The 22,292-nt window shown below is 55.0% G+C and overlaps 7 protein-coding genes across 7 annotated transcripts; 3 read left to right on the top strand and 4 right to left on the bottom strand.

The window, feature by feature from the left end:
- Positions 1 to 765: 765 nt before the first annotated feature.
- On the top strand, positions 766 to 3,022 carry N656DRAFT_767942 (uncharacterized protein; the record flags this gene model as incomplete). Its single annotated transcript, XM_064813589.1, has 4 exons — positions 766 to 870; positions 945 to 1,242; positions 1,325 to 2,103; positions 2,162 to 3,022. The coding sequence occupies 4 exons, from the start codon at positions 766 to 768 to the stop codon at positions 3,020 to 3,022; spliced, it is 2,043 nt and encodes a 680-aa protein (XP_064671202.1).
- A 5,278-nt stretch (positions 3,023 to 8,300) lies between these two features.
- On the bottom strand, positions 8,301 to 9,580 carry N656DRAFT_767941 (uncharacterized protein; the record flags this gene model as incomplete). The annotated part of the gene is made up of 3 exons (XM_064813588.1): positions 8,301 to 8,828; positions 9,380 to 9,481; positions 9,536 to 9,580. 3 exons carry the CDS (start codon positions 9,578 to 9,580, stop codon positions 8,301 to 8,303), a joined length of 675 nt encoding a protein of 224 aa, XP_064671201.1.
- Positions 9,581 to 9,782: 202 nt separating this feature from the next.
- On the bottom strand, positions 9,783 to 11,687 carry N656DRAFT_797490 (uncharacterized protein; the record flags this gene model as incomplete). The annotated part of the gene is made up of 1 exon (XM_064817644.1): positions 9,783 to 11,687. The coding sequence occupies one exon, from the start codon at positions 11,685 to 11,687 to the stop codon at positions 9,783 to 9,785; it is 1,905 nt and encodes a 634-aa protein (XP_064671200.1).
- Positions 11,688 to 11,720: 33 nt separating this feature from the next.
- Positions 11,721 to 12,170, bottom strand: N656DRAFT_797489 (uncharacterized protein; the record flags this gene model as incomplete). The annotated part of the gene is made up of 1 exon (XM_064817643.1): positions 11,721 to 12,170. The coding sequence occupies one exon, from the start codon at positions 12,168 to 12,170 to the stop codon at positions 11,721 to 11,723; it is 450 nt and encodes a 149-aa protein (XP_064671199.1).
- Positions 12,171 to 12,786: 616 nt separating this feature from the next.
- Positions 12,787 to 13,731, top strand: N656DRAFT_789086 (carbon-nitrogen hydrolase; the record flags this gene model as incomplete). Its single annotated transcript, XM_064816750.1, has 1 exon — positions 12,787 to 13,731. One exon carries the CDS (start codon positions 12,787 to 12,789, stop codon positions 13,729 to 13,731), a length of 945 nt encoding a protein of 314 aa, XP_064671198.1.
- A 669-nt stretch (positions 13,732 to 14,400) lies between these two features.
- N656DRAFT_633362 (spermine synthase) lies at positions 14,401 to 16,506 on the bottom strand. Its single transcript, XM_064810376.1, has 5 exons — positions 16,262 to 16,506; positions 15,804 to 15,839; positions 15,434 to 15,726; positions 15,141 to 15,381; positions 14,401 to 14,826 (listed from the first exon to the last, which is right to left on the bottom strand). The coding sequence occupies exons 1-5, from the start codon at positions 16,290 to 16,292 to the stop codon at positions 14,549 to 14,551; spliced, it is 879 nt and encodes a 292-aa protein (XP_064671197.1). The 5' UTR covers positions 16,293 to 16,506; the 3' UTR covers positions 14,401 to 14,548.
- A 2,888-nt stretch (positions 16,507 to 19,394) lies between these two features.
- N656DRAFT_789084 (guanine nucleotide-binding protein alpha-2 subunit) lies at positions 19,395 to 20,707 on the top strand (the record flags this gene model as incomplete). Its single annotated transcript, XM_064816749.1, has 5 exons — positions 19,395 to 19,515; positions 19,580 to 19,764; positions 19,832 to 19,989; positions 20,053 to 20,311; positions 20,363 to 20,707. The coding sequence occupies 5 exons, from the start codon at positions 19,395 to 19,397 to the stop codon at positions 20,705 to 20,707; spliced, it is 1,068 nt and encodes a 355-aa protein (XP_064671196.1).
- Between the last annotated feature and the right edge of the window lie 1,585 nt (positions 20,708 to 22,292).

The raw sequence follows: 22,292 nt of genomic DNA, 5'->3' as shown, positions 1-22,292 counted from the left end.
GACTGGCTTGGATACGCCGCCAGCCCCGTCCTGCCCCGTGCTCTGTGGATGGGGCATCCATGATGTCCCCTTGCACGTCTTAGATCGGTACGTACCGGGCGACCAGGGTACCAGACAAGGTTCGGACTTGGCTCGAAGGGGCCAAAGCGGTTTCACTCGTCTCCTCTCTTGGGTCTTGTCACACCAGGTACCTGTCACCCTCCCAAGCTCTCTCTCAGGTCACCGAGTACTCTGCAACGCCTCCAGACAAGGCTGGACCTTCGAGTAACTTCCGCCACTTACACAAGGGCGAGGACCTGGGAGGACAAAGATCCCTTGTCTGGAGTTTCCTCTTCCTCCCGGCACCCTCGTGTCCGGGGCTCGCCCGGGGTGCCTTTGAAGAATCCCCCGAATGGGTCCGCGCAAACTTGTCAAAGCCAGGGGCATTCGACTCCCTGTTATCGCACACCCTGTTCGACAACTTTGACATGGACACTGTGCCCGTCCACCACAGGAACTTTGCAGAGCCATGTGCCTGCTTCTGACTCTCACACTTCCCTGTCATACAGGCCTCGATCTTTGCCCCCTGGTAAACAGGCCTCGAGCCTCTGAATCCATCTTGACCTGGCCTGCATACGGCAGCTATCCGGTTTGGGGCAAGTGGTTGACCTGGACTTACAACCCCTAGGTATATATCCTCACCACACCCACTAGCCTATGTATCGACCGGTCCTAGGCGAGTGACTCTATACATCTTACACAGACCCGGCCCTGTGTCCACACCAAATGGCTCACATAGCCAATTGCCTGGCGGATTCTGACCTTGAGGAGTTGCCTGTCAGCCTTTATTATATACCAAAGGCCCTCTCCCCACAGAATTCCGATGAGTCGGTATGCAACCACTTAAACATCCCAGCTCATGTCCCGTGTCTTGCTGCTGGTGAAGCTTACTCGTACCGTCATAGCTAGGTCGAGCGTCCCCCTCAGGAGAGAAGCCTTTTGCTTGGAGGATGCAGCAGCCGGAGAGAAAATACCAGCTCTTCCCAAGGGACAGGCAAGCGGGCGCTGCCACAGGGAAGGCACTGGATCCCGGGCAGGCGTTTGCTCACGCCCTGGGACAGAACGGCGAGAAAGGCGAGAAGGCTACTGTTGGAACAGGCTTGAGGATCCGAATCAAAGAGCACAACCTCATCCGCAGGCGGAAGATTAGCGTGCCGGACCTAGGGCCCATGACAACGGTGCAGGAAGTTGCTATGGACTCGCGTACGTTGAATCGTGGTATGCCGTTTCGTGCTGAACTTCCGTAGCTGACAGAAGCTAGCTACGATCCCTGGACGGCCGCCAGTTCATGAGCGTTCTATCAGTGCCCCTGGGAACTCGTGGAAACCGCATAATCTGGCCGACTACTCGTCATCAGCAAAGCCACTAAATGAGGCTCGACAGCCACTGTCCCCAAAGAGCCTGACCCCGCTTGTGATTCCTCCTACTAACTCGGCCGTCCCCCGCCTGACACGGCAAATGTCGCTCACCCGACTCCGGTCCTGCGGCACGCCTGTCGAGGCCCCCATCCGTTCTGCGAGGACCGACGACTCTCCCCATTCACGCACACCGTTCACGCCGCTTTCTGCCGCGTTAACGACGCCCAGATCAGCAGCAACCTCGGCCATGACCGCTTCGACGTTACCGACCCCCGTATCGGCCCCTATCGAGACGCGGCAATCACCCAAACCATGGGAGAGACCAGCAAACTACGCCGTCCCTGATACACCCAAGGATTGTAGTCCCGAACCCTCTGTCTCGCCCATGTCGGAGGACAATGAACCTACTCCTGGCGTCGCCCTTGGGCACAGGAGACACCAATCGGAGTCCGGAAGTATCATGGAAAGAGGGCGGCCGCGGAAGCGATCCGACGTAGTCGGCGCGTCTCCCTCGCGGCGGGCCGAATCGAAGAGAAGCAAGAGCTCGGAAAGGCGAGCATTCGTGCAACTACCCAAGGGTTGGAAAGCAACAGAGGTGGTAAACATGCTGAGCCAGTCAGAGGTGGTTGAATTGCAAAAGCAGGCTCTTCAGCAGGCTGCCCGCTTTGAAGTCTTGAGGAAAGAAGACGTCGACAATCTTTCACGGGTATGCATTCTTGGTATTCCAACCACTATTGGCAGACTGGGCTAATTTGTTCCCTCAGGAACTCCGTCAACTCGATGAGCGAACCGAATATCTCCGACGCACCTACACCTCGCTCAGGGCAGGGAGGCGAAATCTGCACACTCGCATTTGCCAGTACCTCCGCTCTCCACGCACGGCCAAGTTCAGCCCCGACTCTATGTTGAAGCAGGAGGAAGCTCTTGCGGAGCTGGATGCCTCAATAGACGAGTGGGTCAACAAACTGGAGCAGGCCGAGAATCGCCGAACACGGGTCCGGCAAAAGCTTCTCGAGCATGTCGCTGCCGCGGCGACTCTGACTTCGCCAGTCGGCGGTGGTGTCATCGGCGTCAGCGAGACCCTGCAGCAAGCCATGGGCACTCGCCCACTTAATGCCGGCAACATATCAACGCCGCCTCGGAGCCCGACGAAGACGGCTTTCAACCAAATTCACTCTTCTGCCTCTCCTTCCCCACAGCGGGTGGTCGCCCAGGTTCCATCCACCATCATCGAGCAACCTCTCTTTGAAGAGGCAGCCTCCACAGATGGGAAGGAAGCAGAACCTGCAACGTCGCTGCGTCGTGCCGAAACCATCCGAGTTTACGCCGACAACGACGTGTACACTCTTCTAGCCGACGTGGAGAACGCCATCAACAAAATGGGTGGTCGCGAGTCGCCCGCCAAGGAGGAATTTGGCCCAGAGATGGAGCGGAAAAAGCTTCACCGCGCCATGAGCCACGATGTGTTGAGAGGCTTGCCCCCTAGGAAGCCAGTACCGATATCCAAGCTGGAGGAGAAGCAGTCTTGCTCTTCGTTGTGCTCGGCTCCGGCCTCGACACCTCCGGCTGCCAACAACTCGACAGAGGAGATCTACCTTACCAGCGCCGTCTTCAAGCCGGAGTGACGGTTATAGTTAAGACTGTCCGATACTGTGCCACATTCATCTCTGAGAGATGCTTTCTACATACACACTCTCTCTTCCTCGGTTTATTCTACCTTCTTACTATTACGGTTTTTATTGTCATTACGATCATGCACGATCATTTACACCATCATAATGATGCCACGGCCGACTGCATACTATCCTTTTGCATTATTACTTCCTTTGATACCCCATTCTTGTCATTCCTTCGTTCATTCTTGGACCCAACCGGCATTCATCTCGCCAGATTATTCGATGGTTTCCACGTGCAGTGGGAACCCATCATAACTTGTTCATCTCTTATTTTATTATACTTTTATTTTAAACCCTTTTCTCTTTCACCGTCTTATTTTCTTGGGCATTGTACGTTAAGTTTATTAGCATACCCAAGCCCGGTCCTGGCGTTGGCGGCAGGGGCGAGGCAGGCAAATGCACGGAGGCAAACTGCACTTTCGGTTTTGTCAAAAAGGGGGAGGGAAACAATGCACATACCCACCACACACACACATACTAGTACGCTATCATGTTGCCACGGCCGATTCAACAAAACACCATGTGATATCCCGGAGGCGTGAATGGAATGAAATGGAAGGGAAGGGAAGGGGGAAAAAGGGGACAAGTGGTCCTGTAGATAGGAATGCCTTACCGCCTTATGTCCATACGACGCCCAATGATCATTGAGATCTTTCTAGCTTTGCCCATTGAGTCTTGTCTCTATGCATGATGAATGATCGATTTTGCTGATGATTATGTATTGCTTACGTTACCTCGCGCTTGCTTTTTGCTGTGTCAATTGGAGCGGTCCGGTCTGGCGTAACCAAGCGTTTGTTGAATCCGACGGCTTTCAGGGGTTTGTTGTGTCCAGAGACGGGACGGGGAGGTCTACGGGGGCGGCGGCTTGCGACGAATCCTCGTGTTACCTCCCTAGCCCGCAAAAGTTCCTACGGTTATGCGTCAATGGTATCCGTAAATAAAGGTACCTTACTGTGCCTCGCTCGGGCAATGGGTGGGTGTCTTTGTGTAACAACCATTTTGTATAACAACGTGGTGTTGTGCAACTGACGAGTTCGGAGTCGTCCCGTATGTCCTCAAACAGACAGTGCCGTAGGGCTGAGGCCCGGAGCTTGTTTGTTAGAGAGGTTAGCTAGTACTCACGGAGGTACAAACCGTGACTCGGACTTCTCGCATGTCTTCCGCAGCTTCCTAGTTGCAGCTGAATACCTAGGTACAAGAAAAGAGTGTCCCAGTCCTCCATCAAAGGTCACTGGTTGCCAGCAACCATGTAGCCGTTCCCGGTGAGCGGCCGGCCGGTTCCCATCGACCGACGATGTGGCCGTGGCCCGGGCCGTTACCGAGGGGGACGGGACCGTCAACCGGGACGGACTCCGACACTAGCGAGCAGTGCCAGCAGATAAGTTGTGCAAGTCTGCAGTTTCACGGTGCATTGGGCCTGTTGGGTATCTTGCTGCACTACAGCAACGTAAGGGTCCCCGTTCGTGTCCGGTACGGTTGTGCGGCATTCGGGGGGCCTTATGTCCGGTAGCCGTCGTGGGGGCGCCGAGGTGATGGAGCGGTCAGCCCAGGTCCGCGTCCGGCCCGGGTGTGGAAGACGGTGCCGCAGGTTCGGCGGACACAGTCACACAGGGACGTACATGCCGGAAACACCTCCTTTCCGTTGCGCCCGGTCGTCCGGGGCGCTCGGTCATTCCTCCCGGTCATTCCTCCTCCCCGGCCCCCATTTCCATTTCCAGCTCCCGCGCCAACCTGTATTCCGTAAGCCTGCCCGTATCCATAAGCCACGCAAGAACCCTCCTCCAGTTCCAGGCACCCTGCTCCCGTAACAGGAGGCTGAGATCCCGATGCGTACGCAGTAACTACCTCGGCCAGGTTCTAGGCTGAGGAACGGGGGGTGCCGCGCACCATACGACTCCCATGTGCTCCACTATTTCCGGGCACTCCCCGTAGCTGCAATGCGGTGTAGCAAGGCCGGGAACATGCCGGTGGAACAGGAAGCTCCGTAGGCCAATGGCCCCTGTACGGGCCTGTACGAGCAGTGAGCTCTCAGCTTTCGTCAGCTCCTGGAACTTCCAGAGGCCCCGGTCCGTAAAGAGGAGCTTGGGGGGTCCCTCGTCAGCGAATCGCCGAGGCCTGTCCCGCGCCTGAGCCTTCCAGTGGGTCTCCTACATAGCCCGTACCGCCGCTTCTATGGGCCGGTCCCGAGGCGGTCCTGCCCTTCGGTTCCTGCGTACGCGGGCCGGGCGCGGGGTAGGGAACCCCCCCTTGCGCCTAGCAGTAACCACTGCGTAACTGTCTCCCCAGCTTCGTCGGTTTCCGTGGGTGCCTGGGCCCCTTGAGCGGGCCTTGCGTCTCGCCCTCTTCTTTACCGTCACCGGGCATACCGCCTGTACAGCCGGTGGCACGCCTTCTGTATGATCTCACGGGAGGTATCCTCGGCGCTTGCGGGCCCTGCCCTGTGCGTAGGTAACGTCGGACGGTCCAGCCAGTCTTCGAAGTCAGCCAAGCGCTTGTTGAAGTAGAGGTCCAACGGTGGAACCCACGCCTCGGTCTCCAAGTTCCGGACCCGCGTGGCCTTGTAGGCGCCCGTTACCACCCGCAGGCTGCGTGACTGGGCAAGTATAGCATATGAACCATGGGAATTGCAGGTCCGAGGGACCTTGCAGTTCCAACACTCTTTCCTCGGGAGCTGCACATAACGCAATGGTTCACGTCCATGTCGCCGTCACGGTGCGTCACAATTGCAAGGTCAAACAGCTCAGGTTACGTGTCCGAGCCACGGACCTGAGTTGGAAAAGTCGCGCAAAGACTTTCCACGTGTTGTATACTGCAGGCATTCGGTCTGTTCCCGAAACCTGAATGCAGAGCCCGGGCTCGATCACTGCCGCGGAGGGGTGAGGTTCAGGGGCGAACCTCGGATGGAGCAGAGGGCCCGAGATGTCACGGCAGGCAGGACTGTTCACCTGCGTCCTGTTGGAAAGTATAGCGTATGAACCACGGGAACCCAATTGCAGGTCCCAAGCAATGGTTCACGTCCATGTGCGTCACAGCTTGCGCATAGGCGAAGTACCTAAGGAATTAAACTTCAACTTGCCTGTAATAGAGTATAGCTAAGTTTCAGGTCCTATTGTCTAGTTTCTATAAACTTTAAGTGTATAGTATATAGCATGGCCTAAGTTAGATGTGCTAAGTAGGTAGGTAGTCTAGAATAGTAGACTCGTCACGATGCCTTAGCTTGCAACGCTAGGGCTAAGGGAACAGCCTCGAGACAGCCAAAAGTAGTCATCGTGCCCTTATCACGACATCATGGCTCCTAAACACGTGAAGATGGTGGCGGTGAGATCAACACGATTTTGCGTCCACAAGAGCTGCACCAGTACCACAATATGTGTCATGCGCGACGCCAGCTGAAGCTCATGGCCGATCCGGCTCCGGTTCGGTCCCCGAATGGGTCCGAGGAATAGTGACGACATCGCCGACAGCTGTAGGCAGTGCGGCAATGGCTCCGACTCGACACAACGGCGAAAGGGGTAATGACGGCTCACATGTTACCGGATCCGGACCTTGACGAGGTCCGGGGCAAAGGAATAATAGCCATAGTAGGCTATAGAGGCCTGTAGCTCGTCAGGCAATATAGGCGTGTCCTAGGCAGCCAAAGCTTATTGAAGGTTGCTGAACAAGATTCTCCGGACTAGACGACGTAGAAGATCCCGCTTAGCGTCTGTGGGCACTGGTCACGGGCTCACTGGGTACGGGAACGGCTGCATGGATCGACGGGCATTAAGATGCCCCAACACCGGAGTAAGATGCCCCCAACACCGGAGCAATCGGCGAAGACGTGGTCGAGCAGTGCCTTGCGTGCGGCAAAGCTTACCTAGCACTGCTAACATGTGCGAGGCCCTGTTACCCCGAGGCCCTGTTACCCCGAGGCTCGCGCTAGGAATCCGCACAGAGATATAGCACCATCTTGGCGATCAGAAGAGCGCTCATTGATAAAGAGTACCGTATATTCTTGGGAAATTGAGTTGACCGTACTGCAAGTATTGAGCCTAGCAACCAATCCCAGCCTTACTCTACCGGTATCCTACCTGTCTCAACTTCTGATGCGATGTTGAAGCAAGCGGTTTGAGGTGAGCGAGATACAGGCTAGATGCATAGCTAAGTCCGAGGCCTGCAGTAGGGTCAACTCAATTTCCCAAGAATATACAGCAGTATATCGATTGTAGTGTCGTTAGCCAAGTTGGTGCCAGCAGGAGCTCCTACAAGTATAGGTCCATCTCCAGGTTCCTTCTTCCCGCTCAGGAGAGTCGACTATCTCCAGAAGCAACCAAGGTGACCATCACAGAGTTATACTTACCTCTTAGACTGGGCTCACTGACACTGCCGTCAACACGACTTAGGGCACGCTCGAAATTCGAAGCCACAACCGTGCCAGCAAACAACCCGCTCGCTTCACTCAACGGTTTGCCGATCCACAACACAATGGAACCGGTATTCAGACCCGTGTCGCCTGTCCATAGGAAAACCGGGAATCGCCATCGCCGTCGCTTGGCCGGACCGAGGACACGGATCCTTCCTGGACTCCAGGTAAGAAAATACAAATATTGAAAGTGTTAATAACAGATTTAGTGGATACTGATGATAATAAATAGAGGATTGGGAATCGCCGTCACCCTCACTTAGCCGGTCCAACAACGCGGATCCCCCACACATTGCGCCAAGGCGGGATTGCATTCGCCGCGCGAGACGGGAGTATGAGCAGAGAGGGGTGAACGATCCGGCGCTCCTGGAGGACGTCAACAGACAGATCGCCGAGTTCCACCGCGACGCGACGGGAGGAAAGTTCTCCCGGAACAAGGCGTTGCGCAGACTAAAAACAAAGCTGCAGCGCGCCGTCGAGGAACGGAGAAACAGCCCGCCCGGCCACCAACTCACGTCAGCGCTTCCAACGCGCGCTGAAATCTTGGCCTCTCGGTTCTGCCACCCGAGGGGCTTGGAGAACCCGGGGGTCGCTACAATGCTGGAAGAACTCGGGTTGCGTTCCTACCTTTCTTTCGCGCCGCTCCCAGGATCGGCCCCTCTGTCACCGCCTGTCGCTGCCGCCAACAATGTTGACAATCCAGGAGAACGGATGGCAAGCGCAGGTGGACGAGCTTCGTGAGGCGTTGCCAGGGATTGTCGAGGACATGGTCGGCGACAAGATCGCGCCGCTTCTTCAGTCGATGGAGCAGTTGAAGCAGCTAGTTCAAGACGCGATCGCCACCAGGCCCCCGGCAAGCGTACCGGAGCCCCCACCACGCGCCTTAGAGCCGCAGCCACACGCCCAGCAGTCGCAACCACGCGCATCGGAGCCCCCGGCAAGCGCACCGGAGCCGGAGCCACGCGCACCAGAGCCGGAGCCACGCGCACCAGAGCCGGGGCCAAGGGGACCAGAGCCCCAGCCAGCCGCGGATCCGGTGCCCATAGTCGCAGCTCCAGTGCCCTTAGCCGCAGCTCCAGGGCACGTGGCCGCGGCTTCGGTCCCGTTGGCTGCAGCTCCGGTGCCCATGGTCGCGACTCCGGAGCACGTGGTCGCGACACCGGGGCGCTTGGCAGAAGCTCGGGTGAACGTGGCACGGGCTGCGGTGCGCTTACTGGAGCTGCGGCCAAGGGGACCGGAGCCGGGGGCAAGGGGACCACTGGCCCCACCAGGCTCTCCAGAGTCGCTGCCTGGCACCCTCGGCAAGCATAAATCGCCGGACCAGTCTGGTCCGCCGGGCAAAAAGAGGGCTAGCTGTTGTTCAGCTCCAAGGACAGGGCGAGCAAGCTTGCTGCCTTGTTTAAGGACTGAGCAATAGCCGGCAAACCCGGACGGCGACGCTCACTGACGATCGCTGGGAGGCTCTGGCACGATGGGTCTGTGGATTCGGGATGGGATTGGCCGTGACGCTCACTGTACGACCGCTGGGAGGCTCTGGAACGACGGGTCAGTGGATTCGGGATGGATTGGCCTGACCTGGCTCTGGCAATGGGGCGATGGGTATCTTTGTATAATAACCGTCCATATGAAATGGGATATTGTGCCCTTGGCGAATTCGGACCATATGTTCTCAACTGGACAGTGCCGGTAGGGCCGAGGCCCAGCGTTTGTTGGCTGGAACCAACTGGAAGTTTGTGCATATATTGTTTGCTTTTCTTTTGAGGAGCTTGCAACTTGCCGGTTTATTGCTCCGGTGTCGTGTTTGATAGCGTCAGCAGCTGATGTTTGTAGCCTTCGGACTCAATTAGGCGGTGGTTTGTCGCTCGGTCACAGGGGTAAAAAAACTTGAGGATCTAGTATCTTACCCCTTCTCCGTTTTCAATACCCTTTACATCCCCTTCGAGCGAGGTGACACTCTTCATATTAACGAAATATGTGTGTGTGCCATTCCGTAAGCGGTCCGGGTACTGTACGTTAATCATTAGATAACCATCGGTTGTAAACATAAGGACAGGACATACAACATCATTTAAATTGTCACGACTCTTGTTCTCAAAGGCCTTCATTTCAGTACTGCGTCCGAGATGACAAGCCACGCCGATTCGTGTCTACATAACAGCGACCCAGCTGGAGTCGCAAACACCCTAGCAATGGATAATCAGGCTTTGAATCCCTGGTTTCCTGAGTACTGAATATCGCTCGCCAGCAGCTCATGTGATTAGCGCGGGTTCAACGGTTCGACAAGCAATGCGCAGCAGTCAAGCCCGGTCAAGCCAGCTCAAGCGCTGGGAATATTGACTTGGGTTGCTGGGTCTTGTCTTCAAAATCCTCGATTGGATCACTGGTGTAGTTAGGCAGGGCTCGAATATCTACCCGGCCGTCGCCAGCCCGCTTTCTGGGCCGGCCTCTCTGCCGTTTTGTTAACCCAATTCCAAGGCCGGCTTTTTTGGCGACTCGCGAATCTGAACGGCGACCGACAAAGAGCTTGGGAGGGGCAAAGCGGAAGTGGTCTACTTGTGCAGATGCTTCGCTAACCCCAAACTTAGAACGAGGTGGAACGACTGCCATTGAAGTTGTCGTCGAGGCATCAGCGTCCGAACTAAGTCCGCGACTCTCCACATCATGTGCAGATATCGAGCCAGTAGCACACGACACATCGGTCGAAGACAGGGGCACCGGACCAATGCTGTGGTCTGCGTTCACCTCAAGGCTCGGAGCTTGGCAAATCCCGTCCGAGCTATCCAACATGGGCGGTAAGTCCGTTCCGGCGGGCGAGTTGCTGGGGGCAACTTGCATGCTTGCAGAATTGTCGTTGGGTAGTCGGCCTCCAGTGGAATCAGATGTTGTTTCGTCATCATAGGCGTACAAACTGCCGGCTGTCGCAAGGTTACTGTGATGCTGGGAGTCTGGTTTCTCATCCGAGTAAGTTGAAGAATCGGATGGCCTCAAAAGTCGTGCGGCGTCCTGCCTGGCCTCCTCAAAGGCTGCTTTTTCAAGCTCATCGCTCGCCTGATCCCCAAAGAGAAATGTTTTCCACGCCTCGTCTGGGTCATCACTCTCTGAGGCGACGTCTGTTTGTTGAGCAGCCAATGGTGGATGTGTGGGTGAGCCCGTGACAGAGACGCACTCGGGAGATCCCAGTTTATCACTGCTGACACCTACACTTCCTTGCTCTGAAGGCTGAATGCTGCTCGGCAATTTGCCTTCATTCTGGGCATCACCCTCCCCCATCCTCACCACCGTATTCTCTTCTTGGTTCCCCGAATTTTGAAACTGCCTGTCGTCATCCGCGGCCAGCACGCTTGAAGAGCCAAATGATGGCAGACGGGGCAACGGCGAGCCGAAGTCCTCGAGCCGACGGAGTCTGGCAAGGAGTTCATCAAGCTGCTTTAGCATTTCCGATGAGTCGCTTGAACTGGGTGGTTGGCTGCCAAGTCGTGATTCATCAGGGCTCCCGTCCTCCAACGAAAGTCCGTCTATGGTAAGAGACTGGACGGCATCTCGCCCAGGTGGAGGCATCTCACTGACTCCGGGACTAATTTTGTATTCGAATGATTCCTGACTTCCCTCAACCGCGACATGGCTGCTGATGGCGCTCCGAGGTTCTTCGAGCCAATCTCGCCACTTGCGGTTCTCGATTCTCTCTGAGGGTGGCACAGGGGAAACGATGCGTCCAACCTGTGCTACGGCGCTACCAGTATTCTGGGAATCGAAGCCCTCAAAAAGAAAAAGAGCACCCGGGACTGGGCGTGCTGCAACTGGATGAGACAACAGGGGTAAAGAAGTGGCCAAGAGGCGGCCTTCGGCATCGCTCGAAATCCGCCAATATGGCTGGGTTCGGTCACTCCGATCACTTGACGGTTCTTTTACTGGCTCTGAAGACCGTGATCCCTTCCGACCTGGGCGGTTGACTCCTCCACCCGACTTGCGGGCCGAATGTGCGGCGATGGACTTGCTGAGGCTCGAGCTATCCCCAGGTCGTTTCTCTTGGCTCCCGATCCGAATCTTCACCTCATCACGTCGGAGGGGATATGCAGTAGTGTGCTGCCTCCGCTTCGAGGCCCTCTGCTCGGCAGCCGTAAGATGAAGCGGCCTCTTCTTAGCCGCATGAGCGTGTGCGGTCACGCTTGAAGCTAGGCTCTGGCCCTCTGACGCAGGAATTGAACGCTTCATAGCAGGGCTCGGCACGGTGTCGCGAAGAGTCCCCTAGTCCTTCTTCGCGAGCAACCTCTGCCTCATCTGCTCCAGCGCCTTCTCGTCATATTCTACAGTCGGGGCAGCGGCTCCCAGGCCGCCCGACCGTTCCTGAAAAAAGCGACTGATGGTAGGCAAAGGACTGTCATCCTGCGGGTCTGCGGTTTTAGACCTCTTCCTGTCTGACACCACTCTCGGCCGGCTAGGCGCGCGTGATGCGCGGTGAGCGGTGGAAGAGTTAGACCTGTTAGATTTGTTGGAGACATGAGAAGGCCGAGACGATGGAGAGCTCGACTGTTGCAAATACGAGATAGGAGGGGGTCCGTTTTCGGCGAGGGCCTTCAGCTCTGCTGCGCGGGCACGAGCACGAGCAAAATACTCCTTCTGACGCTGGCGGGCTGGGTTTACTTTCCTCAGCCTGCCCCGATTGGCACGGTAGAGGTTTCCCTCAGTCCAGTTCATGTCGAGAATGGCGCTTTCCACTTCATGCCATTTGTGGCAGTCTGTTGCAGGAAGAAAAAAGCTGAGTTGTCAATTGCATCACCGAATATGATAGAAGGAGCCTGCCAAAGCAAATCTACCTCCCCTAGCAGCCTGGGTAGACATCTGTTGCTCTTGCCCGAATGTGATCTGGTGTCCTCAACTACTGTGGATTGTGGAAGGCATGATGAACCATGGCGTCGTCCGTCCCCCTCTTTAAAGTCTAGACGTTTTTTTACCGTGATGTATCCGTATCATTCAGGAATTTACATACATACATACAATACAGGAAAGGACCCACTAAATATTACAGTAAGTCTCCAGCTCCAGGTTCAACAGCAACTGTAGCGTAGGCAACCCACTGAAAGCCCCGCACTGATCTCCGAACGTCGGTTGCGGGAGACTGGCTCTCATCATCGGAGTAATTACGGCTTTGGTAAACCCTCCATCTCCGCATGTCAAGGTCTCCGATATGCGAAGCACAACAGCGTGGAGGACGGCCATCCGGGTTTTCTCTTACTCCATAGCACGACCTTCCTGCCGTCTCCCTGCCGGGGGAACACAAGCACTTGCACCCTCGCTGCTCCTGCTCCGGACAATGGCGTCATCCACACCCTCCCCACTCCTCAAGCAGCCCGTCAAGCTGGCATGTGTGCAGCTTGCCACGGGGCCAGATAAAGCCGCAAACCTCTCGCGCGCCGCCGACAAGGTTCGCGAGGCGGCCTCGTCCGGCGCCAAAATCGTCGTGCTCCCAGAGTGTTTCAACTCGCCCTACGGATGCGCCCACTTCCCCCAGTATGCGGAGCCGCTGCTCCCCTCGCCGCCAAGCCCGGAGCAGTCCCCGTCCTTCCACGCGCTGTCCGCCATGGCGCGCGACAACGGCGTCTACCTGATAGGCGGTTCCATCCCGGAGCTTTACACCGCGCCGTCTACCGCTGCAAACGGCAAGGAAGAAGAAGAAACCAAAACCTACTTCAACACCTCGCTCATCTTCTCCCCTTCTGGCTCGCTGCTCGCGACGCACCGCAAGGTCCACCTCTTCGACATCGACATTCCCGGGGGCATCACCTTCAAGGAATCCGACGTGCTCTCGCCAGGCAACAAGCTGACGGTGGTGGACCTGCCCGAGTACGGGCGGATATCCGTGGCCATCTGCTACGACGTGCGCTTCCCCGAGCTGGCCATGATCGCCGCGCGCAAGGGCTGCTTCGCGCTCGTCTACCCGGGCGCCTTTAACCTGACCACGGGCCCGCTGCACTGGCGCCTGCTGGGCCAGGCGCGCGCCGTCGACAACCAGGTCTATGTGGCCCTTTGCAGTCCTGCGAGGGACATGAGTGCCGACTACCACGCCTGGGGCCACAGCATGGTGGTGGATCCCATGGCCAAAGTGCTCGTCGAGGCCGAAGAGACTGAGACCATTGTCACGGCTGACCTGGACGGGGACATGATCGAGGCGGCAAGGAAGGGGATTCCCCTAAGGGATCAGAGACGGTTTGATGTGTATCCTGATGTGAGCCAGGGAAAGGCTCGTTATGAGGAGTAGGAGCTGGCGCGGGCTTGCGGTAAGATCGTGGACGCGACTTGCTGTTGGATCGAAGACGCGGCCCCCGGGAATTGACTCATCTCCGGGCCGGATTCAGGAGCATCGCCGTCTCTTGGATACTCTCCGGGCTGTGACATTCCTGTTTGGCGGGGTAGTGCTTTGTAACAGTCGGAATGGTAGAGAACCTCCTTGACCAGTCGATTGTGTACCTAATTCCTCCGATCGATCTTCCAAATCGGTTGGGGACCCGCCTTAGCTTACTCAAAGCTCAGCTGGGACATACCAAGTTGGCGGGGAGAGGTATCCCTTCGCAGCGAGGCCACCCAACTTGATACCTGAAATTCGCCAGTTGAGGGCTCAGATATGGGTTGGGGAGACTGGAACTGAGTTGTCGTGCCTGAGGTGACTCGCGACGGAGAAATTGTCGCTGGTCTCAGCGGACCGCTCAAGGTGCGATGAGTTGGGTTAACTTCACAATGACTTGGACTGGTACCTGAATCGACGACTAGGAGCCGGGGCATAGATATTTGTAGATTGTAGTTGATGCCGTCTCAATTCCTTTGGGCCATTGTTCGGTGTGTCTAGGAATTTGGTCTATTTCAGTATCCAAGCATATGTTGAGATACCAAAGGGCCTGATGCAATTCCGACCCCCTTTTGGCGTAGAGTAGCTAGTCTACCCACTCTAATAACAGCGCCTCTCGGACTCGAACCGATTCTTGCTGCACTCCTTTTTGTCTTAAGCGCCTCGGCCATCGGTGTGAGGACTCCTACGTGTCCTCGAGCACCAAACCGACTGCCATCACTGCACAACTGCTTCATTGCAGAGCCTTCTGAGCAAAGGTGGGGAGGATGAAGGCGGCCTTGTGGATTTCCGAGTTGTAGTACCTGCACAGCTCGCCCTCCTGCTCCTTGGTCCACGACCGGACGGGAACCTTGACGTTGCGGTTGGGATCCTTGCAGCAGACCATGAATCCAATTTGGCCCGAGGGGTAAGTCGGGATGGTTGTATAAGCGTACTCAGCCACCGGGAAGATCTCGCTGCAGTCCTTCTTAAGCTTGGTGATCAGCGGCAGGTGGAGCCATTGATTCTCAGCTGCGTCCCCAAAGTTAGCACGTCTAGATCGAACCAAGGGTGGAATCAAGAGCACCAAAACAGAGAAAAAGACGAATTTTTTTTTTCATCGTCAATTAGACGATCGAGAAGAGGCATAAATCCAGAAACTCGGTAGGCAGGAAACAAGGGGAGGAGGAGGGATTCTCTCGCGAAGTGAAAGCCGAGACGAACTACCACTTGGCAGCCTCCTGAGAGACAACACAGAGTTGGATCAGGCAAGAAAATGCCCGACCAAAGAACAAAAGAAATTTCCTCCCAGGCGTCTCGGACTTTCTAGGATAAAGGAGACGTACAACCTTGGGTGGTAATAACGCCGCCCTCGCGGAGGGCATCGTGAAGAAGCTGGAAGTAGGGCTTCTGGAACAGAGACTCGGCCGGGCCCTCCGGGTCTGACGAATCCGTGATGATGACGTCAAAAGCATTCTTGTACTCGTCGAGAAACTTGAAGCCGTCTCCCACGTGGACCTTCACCTTGGGGTGGTTGAAGCCGGCAGACATGTGCGGGAGGTACTGTTTAGAGAGGCGGATGACAGCCTGCGCTGCTGTTAGCTGTCGCCGCAGGCCGGTATTGATCTTGCCGACCAACCTCATCAATGTCGCAGAGGATGGCCTCCTCTACACAGTCGTGCTTGACAACCTCACGGAGAACACCACCGTCACCGCCGCCAATGACGAGCACTTTCTTTGGGTTGGGATGCGAGTTCATGGCCAGGTGGGTGATCATCTCCTGGTATGAGAACTCGTCACGCTCGGTGCACTGGATGACATTATCCAGAACAAGCACATTGCCGTAGTCGGTGGACTCGAAGATCAGGACATCCTGATACTTGCTCTTCTCATGGTGCAGGACCTTCTTGACCTTCAAAGTCATGGCCTGGCCTAACGGGCGAGATGATTAACCGTGGATTCATACTGAGCCGAGGGGTGGCTCGATAGGGTTCGGTATGCTGACTTACCAGGCCACATGTCGGAGATCTCGCGGAACCATCCATCTGCACACCCACGTACAGTTGCTCGGTCAGCAAGGCTCTCGGATCACAGACGATACAGAGAAGGCAGGTGAGCTACGTGAGCACGGCACCACTCGGAACCGGCCCGGTTGAAGCGACTAGGGTACACGAATTCCGCGGCTGTCACGCCTCAGCCGCTGCTTCTGTGAGGCACAAAATATTGGCTGATGGCATGCTGCGGCAGAGCGTCCCAACGTAACTCGCAAATATCCTGCCGCCAGACTCGCAATTGCGAGATTTTACCGGGCGCCGACCACTGTTTGATTAGACCGTGGAGAGGTTTGTACCGGTCCTGGGTCAGGGCAGGGGATTTGGGACATGGCGGGGTAAAGGTTTGTTGTGCCTGTCGATTCCCACCATCGCGAGGACGTAAAGGTGTGAGGTAGACCGCGAACATGACATACCTTTGATGGTCGCGTGCGTAATCTCACCCATTTTTCGGAATTGGCTGGAGCTCGGTAGTTTAAATAAGATAGCACCGGCAAATTGACGCGGCTGGGAGAAGAGACGCTTGGAGAGAAGCAGAGCCAACTTGATGAGTTGAACAGTGAGGTCGTGGCGGGGTAGAGAGATGCGGCTGCCGTTTTTGTCAGAATTTTTTTTGGCACTGGCTGAAGCTCGGTTTCCTCAAGAATCGGATTTTCCAGTATGAGCGAATAAAAGCGTTGTACTTCGTAACGGGACCAGAGTTTGGAACCAATAACCTTGAATGCCCCGATATTGTGGAGAGCCTGATGCGTGAAGCGCTGAAAAAGTGAGGGTTTGCTAGCCACAGATTGGGTTATTAGACGCAAGAAGCCGTGCCTCTAAGTTACAGAACATCATGAGGGGCGGTGTATTGCCGCTGCACATCTTGCTTATGGATGACAACCCAACTGCGTCCGAATTGGGTAGTTCATATATCATATGTGAGAGAGAAGGCCGCTCTACCTAGCCCTTGCCGCCGTACCGAGCCCGCTCCGCATTCCGAGACATGTTGTAAACCCGCGAACCCGAAAACTCGCCGACCCGGCAACCCGGTTGCGGGGCTACTCTAGTTAGCTTTCCGAGGCCGAGTACGGGACGATACGTATGCTGTGGGCGCGCCGCGGAGCTGAACCGAGCTCGAGTGACCAGACCCGGAAAGAGAACGGAACCGAGGGGTAAACGTCAGCAATTGAGCTTCTGTGCGCGTTGAGAGCGGCTCGAGCCGAGCCATCTCCATACCGGGGATGGCCAAGATTGGCACTTGTCAGATCTTACATATCAATACCGAGACATACCCTTGACTTCAAGGAAACACCATAGAGAAAAAGGCTTGGTCTTCCTGCTAGGACTGATTCGGAGGAAGTACGTTCACGCGAAGCTGGCTGGTTGGATATAAGGTAAGGACCTTGAGAAGGAAAGCTGAGTGTAGCTCGAGTGCGGTTACATACAAATATCTAACTTGGTGATACTGCAGCATGAACTCGCCTGAAACAAACTATCGATAACGTGTTCTTATTATGCTGCTAAGTCGTCTAGTGTGCAGAGCTAACGGCGTCCACACTATACAGGGTATTTCTTTTGCTGCATCTTTCCATGGAATGATTGGGTGTTCGATGCTAAAGACGTTCTGTGTCGGGAAAAGAGGTTCGTGCCGGAGCGGGAACCAAATGAACATGTTGTGCACCATAACTCCACTAACCGAAAGTTCGCGATAGTGGGACCCACTTGAGGGAAGCTGTGTTGATCAGTACCGGTTTGGTAAGAATACCCGCCTCATACCGGCAGGGTCAGAGAACCCGTTGGTCTCGGCCTGCTGGACATTGCAGGCCGCGAAACATGGCCTTGTTACCCCCACTGCGGTCCCATAGTGAAAAAGAAAAAGAGAAAACGAAAAAAGGGGAGGGTAAAAGAGAAGGCGACGCGACAAGCCGCAACTTTCTCCCATTTACTTCACATGAAGTTAGAGGTATCATACACACACACTTACAAGGACCGTACAGGCCAAAGCAACTCAGTTTTACACCACTGGGACTGAGAACAGTGACGTGAAACTGTCTTACGGCAGAATCCCGACAGTCTGGGGTTCGCTCGTGTGGCGTTGAGACCTGGAAGAAATATGGGGCGAACTCAACTGCACTAGGCGGAATCTGGAGACAGGCGTATCCGTGCTCTGCCACTGCTCCCCTCGCACGTTCACACCGGGTAGGGTCCGCGATTGGCCCGTAACTAGTGTACACTATATGTAGGTAGACATATATAAAGTTAGGGGAAGGGACCCGCCAACTCTTCATGAGATCTTCGAAGACAAGCAAGAGCAATAAGGGTGCACCTCAGTCCTGCTGAAACTACATACACGCGTAGGGAGTGCACGCTGCACTTGCTGTTCGAAAGAAGGTCGTCGGCAGGTCCCTATACCTTAGTCAAAGTGCTGTACGAAGTAAGTAAAATATACATAGTAGTAGTCTGGAAATAAGGGAGGCGAAAACTTCCAGGTTTGCGAATCTCAATCCAACACATTGTGTAAAACTCTGGCAGTTGCAAAACCTCACAAAATGGCATCCTCCTGCCACATCAATCAACTATAGTTTACCACCTAGCCTGTGTAGCCGGCCCGGTTACAGATGTCGGGGTCCGAATCCTGTCTCAAGATTCAATTCCCTACACGTGTATGCCCTGTGTCCACTTCAGCAATTTTCCGGCTTATATGTATGTAACCAAGAGACCCTTTTTATTAGTTGCGATCGACCGTTAGCACCGGGTGCTCGGGAGAATCTAGCGCTTGCCCTAATTCAACGCCAACCAGCGCCATTCCACGCCCTTCATCAGCGGTGGAAGAACGCCATGCACAGGCGGATCTGAGAGCAGATATGCAATGCAGGCAGACCCCTGTTGAGGTCCACCACCTTCTTGGCCCACCTACTGCAGAGTAAGGTAACTGCAGGAGTCAAGGGCTCAGAGGCAAGAGCCCCCTAGCATGGTTCCCTCCTAACGATGGGTCGATGCTGCTGTAGGCGAATTAATTAATGTCCATCGGCGTTGCTCTGCGCCGCTGGGCCACCGTTCTCGTCTCTCTTGAATTTCTGGTTGCCTTTCCACCCGTACTTTGCCGCCTTACTACGTACGAGTCCAGGTGCTTCGATGCCGACTCTCTCGCCGTGCCTCGCCGCCAACTTTACCCATCAAGAACCAGCTGCATTCTCTTACCTATGCTGTTGACCCCTCCGTCTCCCGAATTCTCCGGAACCCTTTCATCAACTGCCTCAGCCATTTAAGACGACAGTATCCCGACCGAAGCCGTCAGCTGTCAGCAGCAGAAGAGGGAGGATAAAGTCTAACGCTGGTTTCAGCATCTGCATCAATCGGCCGACACCTCATTTTAGAAAGGAAGCACAAACCATCGACGAGATCGAGTAGTTAGGTGTTTCAAGCGACCTTAGCTCATCTGGTGGCGGAGCCGCCTTACACCCCTCCACACGGTAGCTCCGCACCCGGGCAATAGACGACGTCAGCCACGGTCTGCCGCCAAATTTTGGCGTTTGTCAATAGCTGCTTCCGAGAAGCGCCGCCGCCATGTGTTTCGGGGGCCGTGACAAGCAGAGCGATGAGGGCGCTGCCCGCTCGCGCGAGCTAGACAAAATCATCCGCGCTGACGAGAAGCGCATGGCCAAAGAAGTGAAGCTGCTTCTATTGGGTACGAAACCCGCCTTGACACCAATGGCTCCGAGAACGCCACAGCTGACTTCGCGATTGGACAGGCGCCGGCGAGTCCGGAAAATCGACGGTGCTGAAGCAGATGAAGCTTATCTATGCGCAAGGATTCAGCAAAAATGAGAAACTCGAGTGGAAGCCCGTTGTGTTCGCAAATATCGTTCAAGCGTTCCGCCTGATCTATGACGCTATGAACGAGCTCGACATCAAGTTTGAGAACCCCGAGAACGAGGCAAGCACTGCTGCCCACGCCAAGAGCTGGTGCCCCGGGACTTTACTGACCGAATCTGGCACAACAGAAAAACATGGCTCACATCATGGTCGACCACGAGGTAGGGGCACATGATCCCCTACCCGAGGACTTTCTGGAGCCCATCCAGAAGCTGTGGGTCGATGAGGGTGTTAAGAAAGCCATTGCCAAGGGCAACGAATACGCGTTGCACGACAACTTGGATTAGTAAGTATAGCTAACGCGCCTTTGGATAAGGAGGAGTTGGCTAGAGCTGACCGACCTCCAAAGCTTCTGCTCAGATTTGGAGCGTCTCTGGGACAAGAACTACGTACCCACAGACCAGGATCTTCTGCGGTCAAGATTAAGAACCACAGGTATCACTGAGACTATCTTCGACCTAGGCCAGCTCACATACCGTATGTTCGATGTCGGTGGTCAGCGGTCTGAACGGAAAAAGTGGATCCACTGCTTTGAGAACGTTAACTGTTTGTTGTTCCTGGTGGCGATCTCTGGATACGACCAGTGCCTCGTGGAGGACAAGGATGGAGTATGTGTCACCTCCTGTTGATGCTGCAGAGGGACTAACGTTTGGATCCAGAACCAAATGAATGAAGCCCTGATGCTATGGGAATCGATCGCAAACTCGCACTGGTTCACCAAATCGGCGCTCATTCTCTTCCTCAACAAGATGGATCTCTTCAAGGAGAAGATCGCAAAGAGCCCCATAACAGCCCACGGCTTCACCGACTACCATGGACCGGCAGACGACTGGAAGCAAGCCAGCAATTATTTCATGAACAAGTTCCGGGCGCTGAACCGGAACCCAGAGAAGGAGATCTATGGCCATTTCACCAATGCCACCGATACAAACCTGCTCAAGATCACCATGGGCTCCGTGCAGGACATGATTATCCAGAGGAACCTGAAGCAGCTTATTCTGTAAGGGGCGATACCTACACCACTCAACCCCTTGATTTTTTTCCTTCCCCTTGGGATCGTTCGCGCCGACCTTCGCTCCTCGACACTGAAAAGCAGCCGAGGTGTGAAGTGCAGGCGAGGTCGCAACAGCTGTCCAACCTCCATTTCTGTTCAACCATCATTGTTTTGACCCCTATCACACAAGATTAGAAGTGACCTAACACCGGTGGCTTCTGATTTAGGGTCTGATGAATGTGCGATCCCGGGTTCTTCAAGCATCCACCACACGGCCGAGTGGCAATGTCTGTCTTTACACCTTCTAGCCATCATTGGCACGTTGGGTCTTCTTTCGCTGTATATATTGGCGGGTGGGCCTATATTCCTGCTACCTAATTGTCTATATCTTGAGCTACTGGATGGATAAGCGTGCAACGCCCGACCGACGATCCTGTCATGCCGTCTCGCGCAAAGTCATTCTCAGGACATTGCTTGATCGAAACTAAGGGTTCGTTCAGACGATGAAACCTCACCTGGTCATCAGGTACGCTGAGCATTGAACCAGATGCTTGATTCTTATTGCTTCGGGAGGGGGGGGGATATCCCCAAGGGATGCGTGGAGACAAGTCCAGGGCGGAAAGATGTTTTCTGCCTGAAGTTATGGGTTAGAGAAGCGAGACGCTGTGTTTCCTAGGGCGAGTTGGTTCGCTGGATGGATGGCATTCCCTTCTGCTTGCCCCAACACCAGGCGTATCCCGTCTTGGTGTGTAGTGTATGAGAAATGACGATGGATTCTTTCGCATCGGGTGGGATGAGTGTTCGTGCCGGGTACTACACTGCATGGGCTACTACTGGAGTGGGGTTGGTTTTTTTTACGGCAAAGATCTCGCGGTATGCTTTGATGAGCTGCCTATTGCGTGGGAGGGAGAAGCTGAGCCAGCAAGAAAATTCTATCTCATCAACCTGTCAGATTCAACCCTTATCAGAACCTTTCTGCGTGTGAGTTTTCGACGTGTCATGGCAAATGTCTTCTGCCAAAAGCGTTTTTTGTTTTACAGTCAGGAAGGGCTTTTGAACGCGTTTCACTCCAAGCTTCTTGTTCTACACGTGTAATCTCAAGGGCCATATGGATATGTATTGAGGATGTCGTAAGACGGAAGGCAGTTGGTCGTTGGCCCCCTCAACTCCACTCCGATCCGCGTCTTGGCCAGAGCCGTTTGCGGGGCCTTTGCAGTTGGGGAGGCAGAGGAGCTCCTATCATCATTTGATAGGAGCTACTCATGTCTTCGGTACTGTATGTATGTCCTACAGAATGATTGTGGCCAATTAAGGCCTTTTTCTTGACTTGAACTAACGCCAACTACTGCACGAGTTTCTTCGGTACTTCAGGCAGCCATGCCATGTGCGGGCTCGGGCGGGTGTTAAAGGATCGGGATGGCGCGCGCCTCGCCTCCATGTGCCATATGGCTACCACGTGGCGGGAGCGGATGCAGGACGTTAGTGTCTCCGTAGTGCGGAGTATAAATGCATGTTGTAGAAACAGTAGACAAGTGTGTTAGGGTTGTCGCTGTTCCTCTCTCTCAAGTTTCAAGCCAGTCTTTATAGTGGTATGT

Source organism: Canariomyces notabilis, assembly GCF_033297395.1.
Source record: "Canariomyces notabilis strain CBS 508.74 unplaced genomic scaffold N656scaffold_8, whole genome shotgun sequence".
NCBI lineage: Eukaryota > Fungi > Ascomycota > Sordariomycetes > Sordariales > Chaetomiaceae > Canariomyces > Canariomyces notabilis.
The sequence above is the reverse complement of the archived record's forward strand: the minus strand, read 5'-3'. Positions and strand labels throughout refer to the sequence as shown.

Excerpts from the sequence above, each read along its gene's own strand:
- N656DRAFT_633362 (XM_064810376.1), bottom strand. The coding sequence starts at position 16,292 with ATGGGTGAGATTACGCACGCGACCATCAAAG. Across the intron at positions 15,840-16,261 it reads TACGCACGCGACCATCAAAG|ATGGATGGTTCCGCGAGATC; the intron begins GTATGTCATGTT and ends GTGGGTGTGCAG. Across the intron at positions 15,382-15,433 it reads TCCTCTGCGACATTGATGAG|GCTGTCATCCGCCTCTCTAA; the intron begins GTTGGTCGGCAA and ends ACAGCAGCGCAG.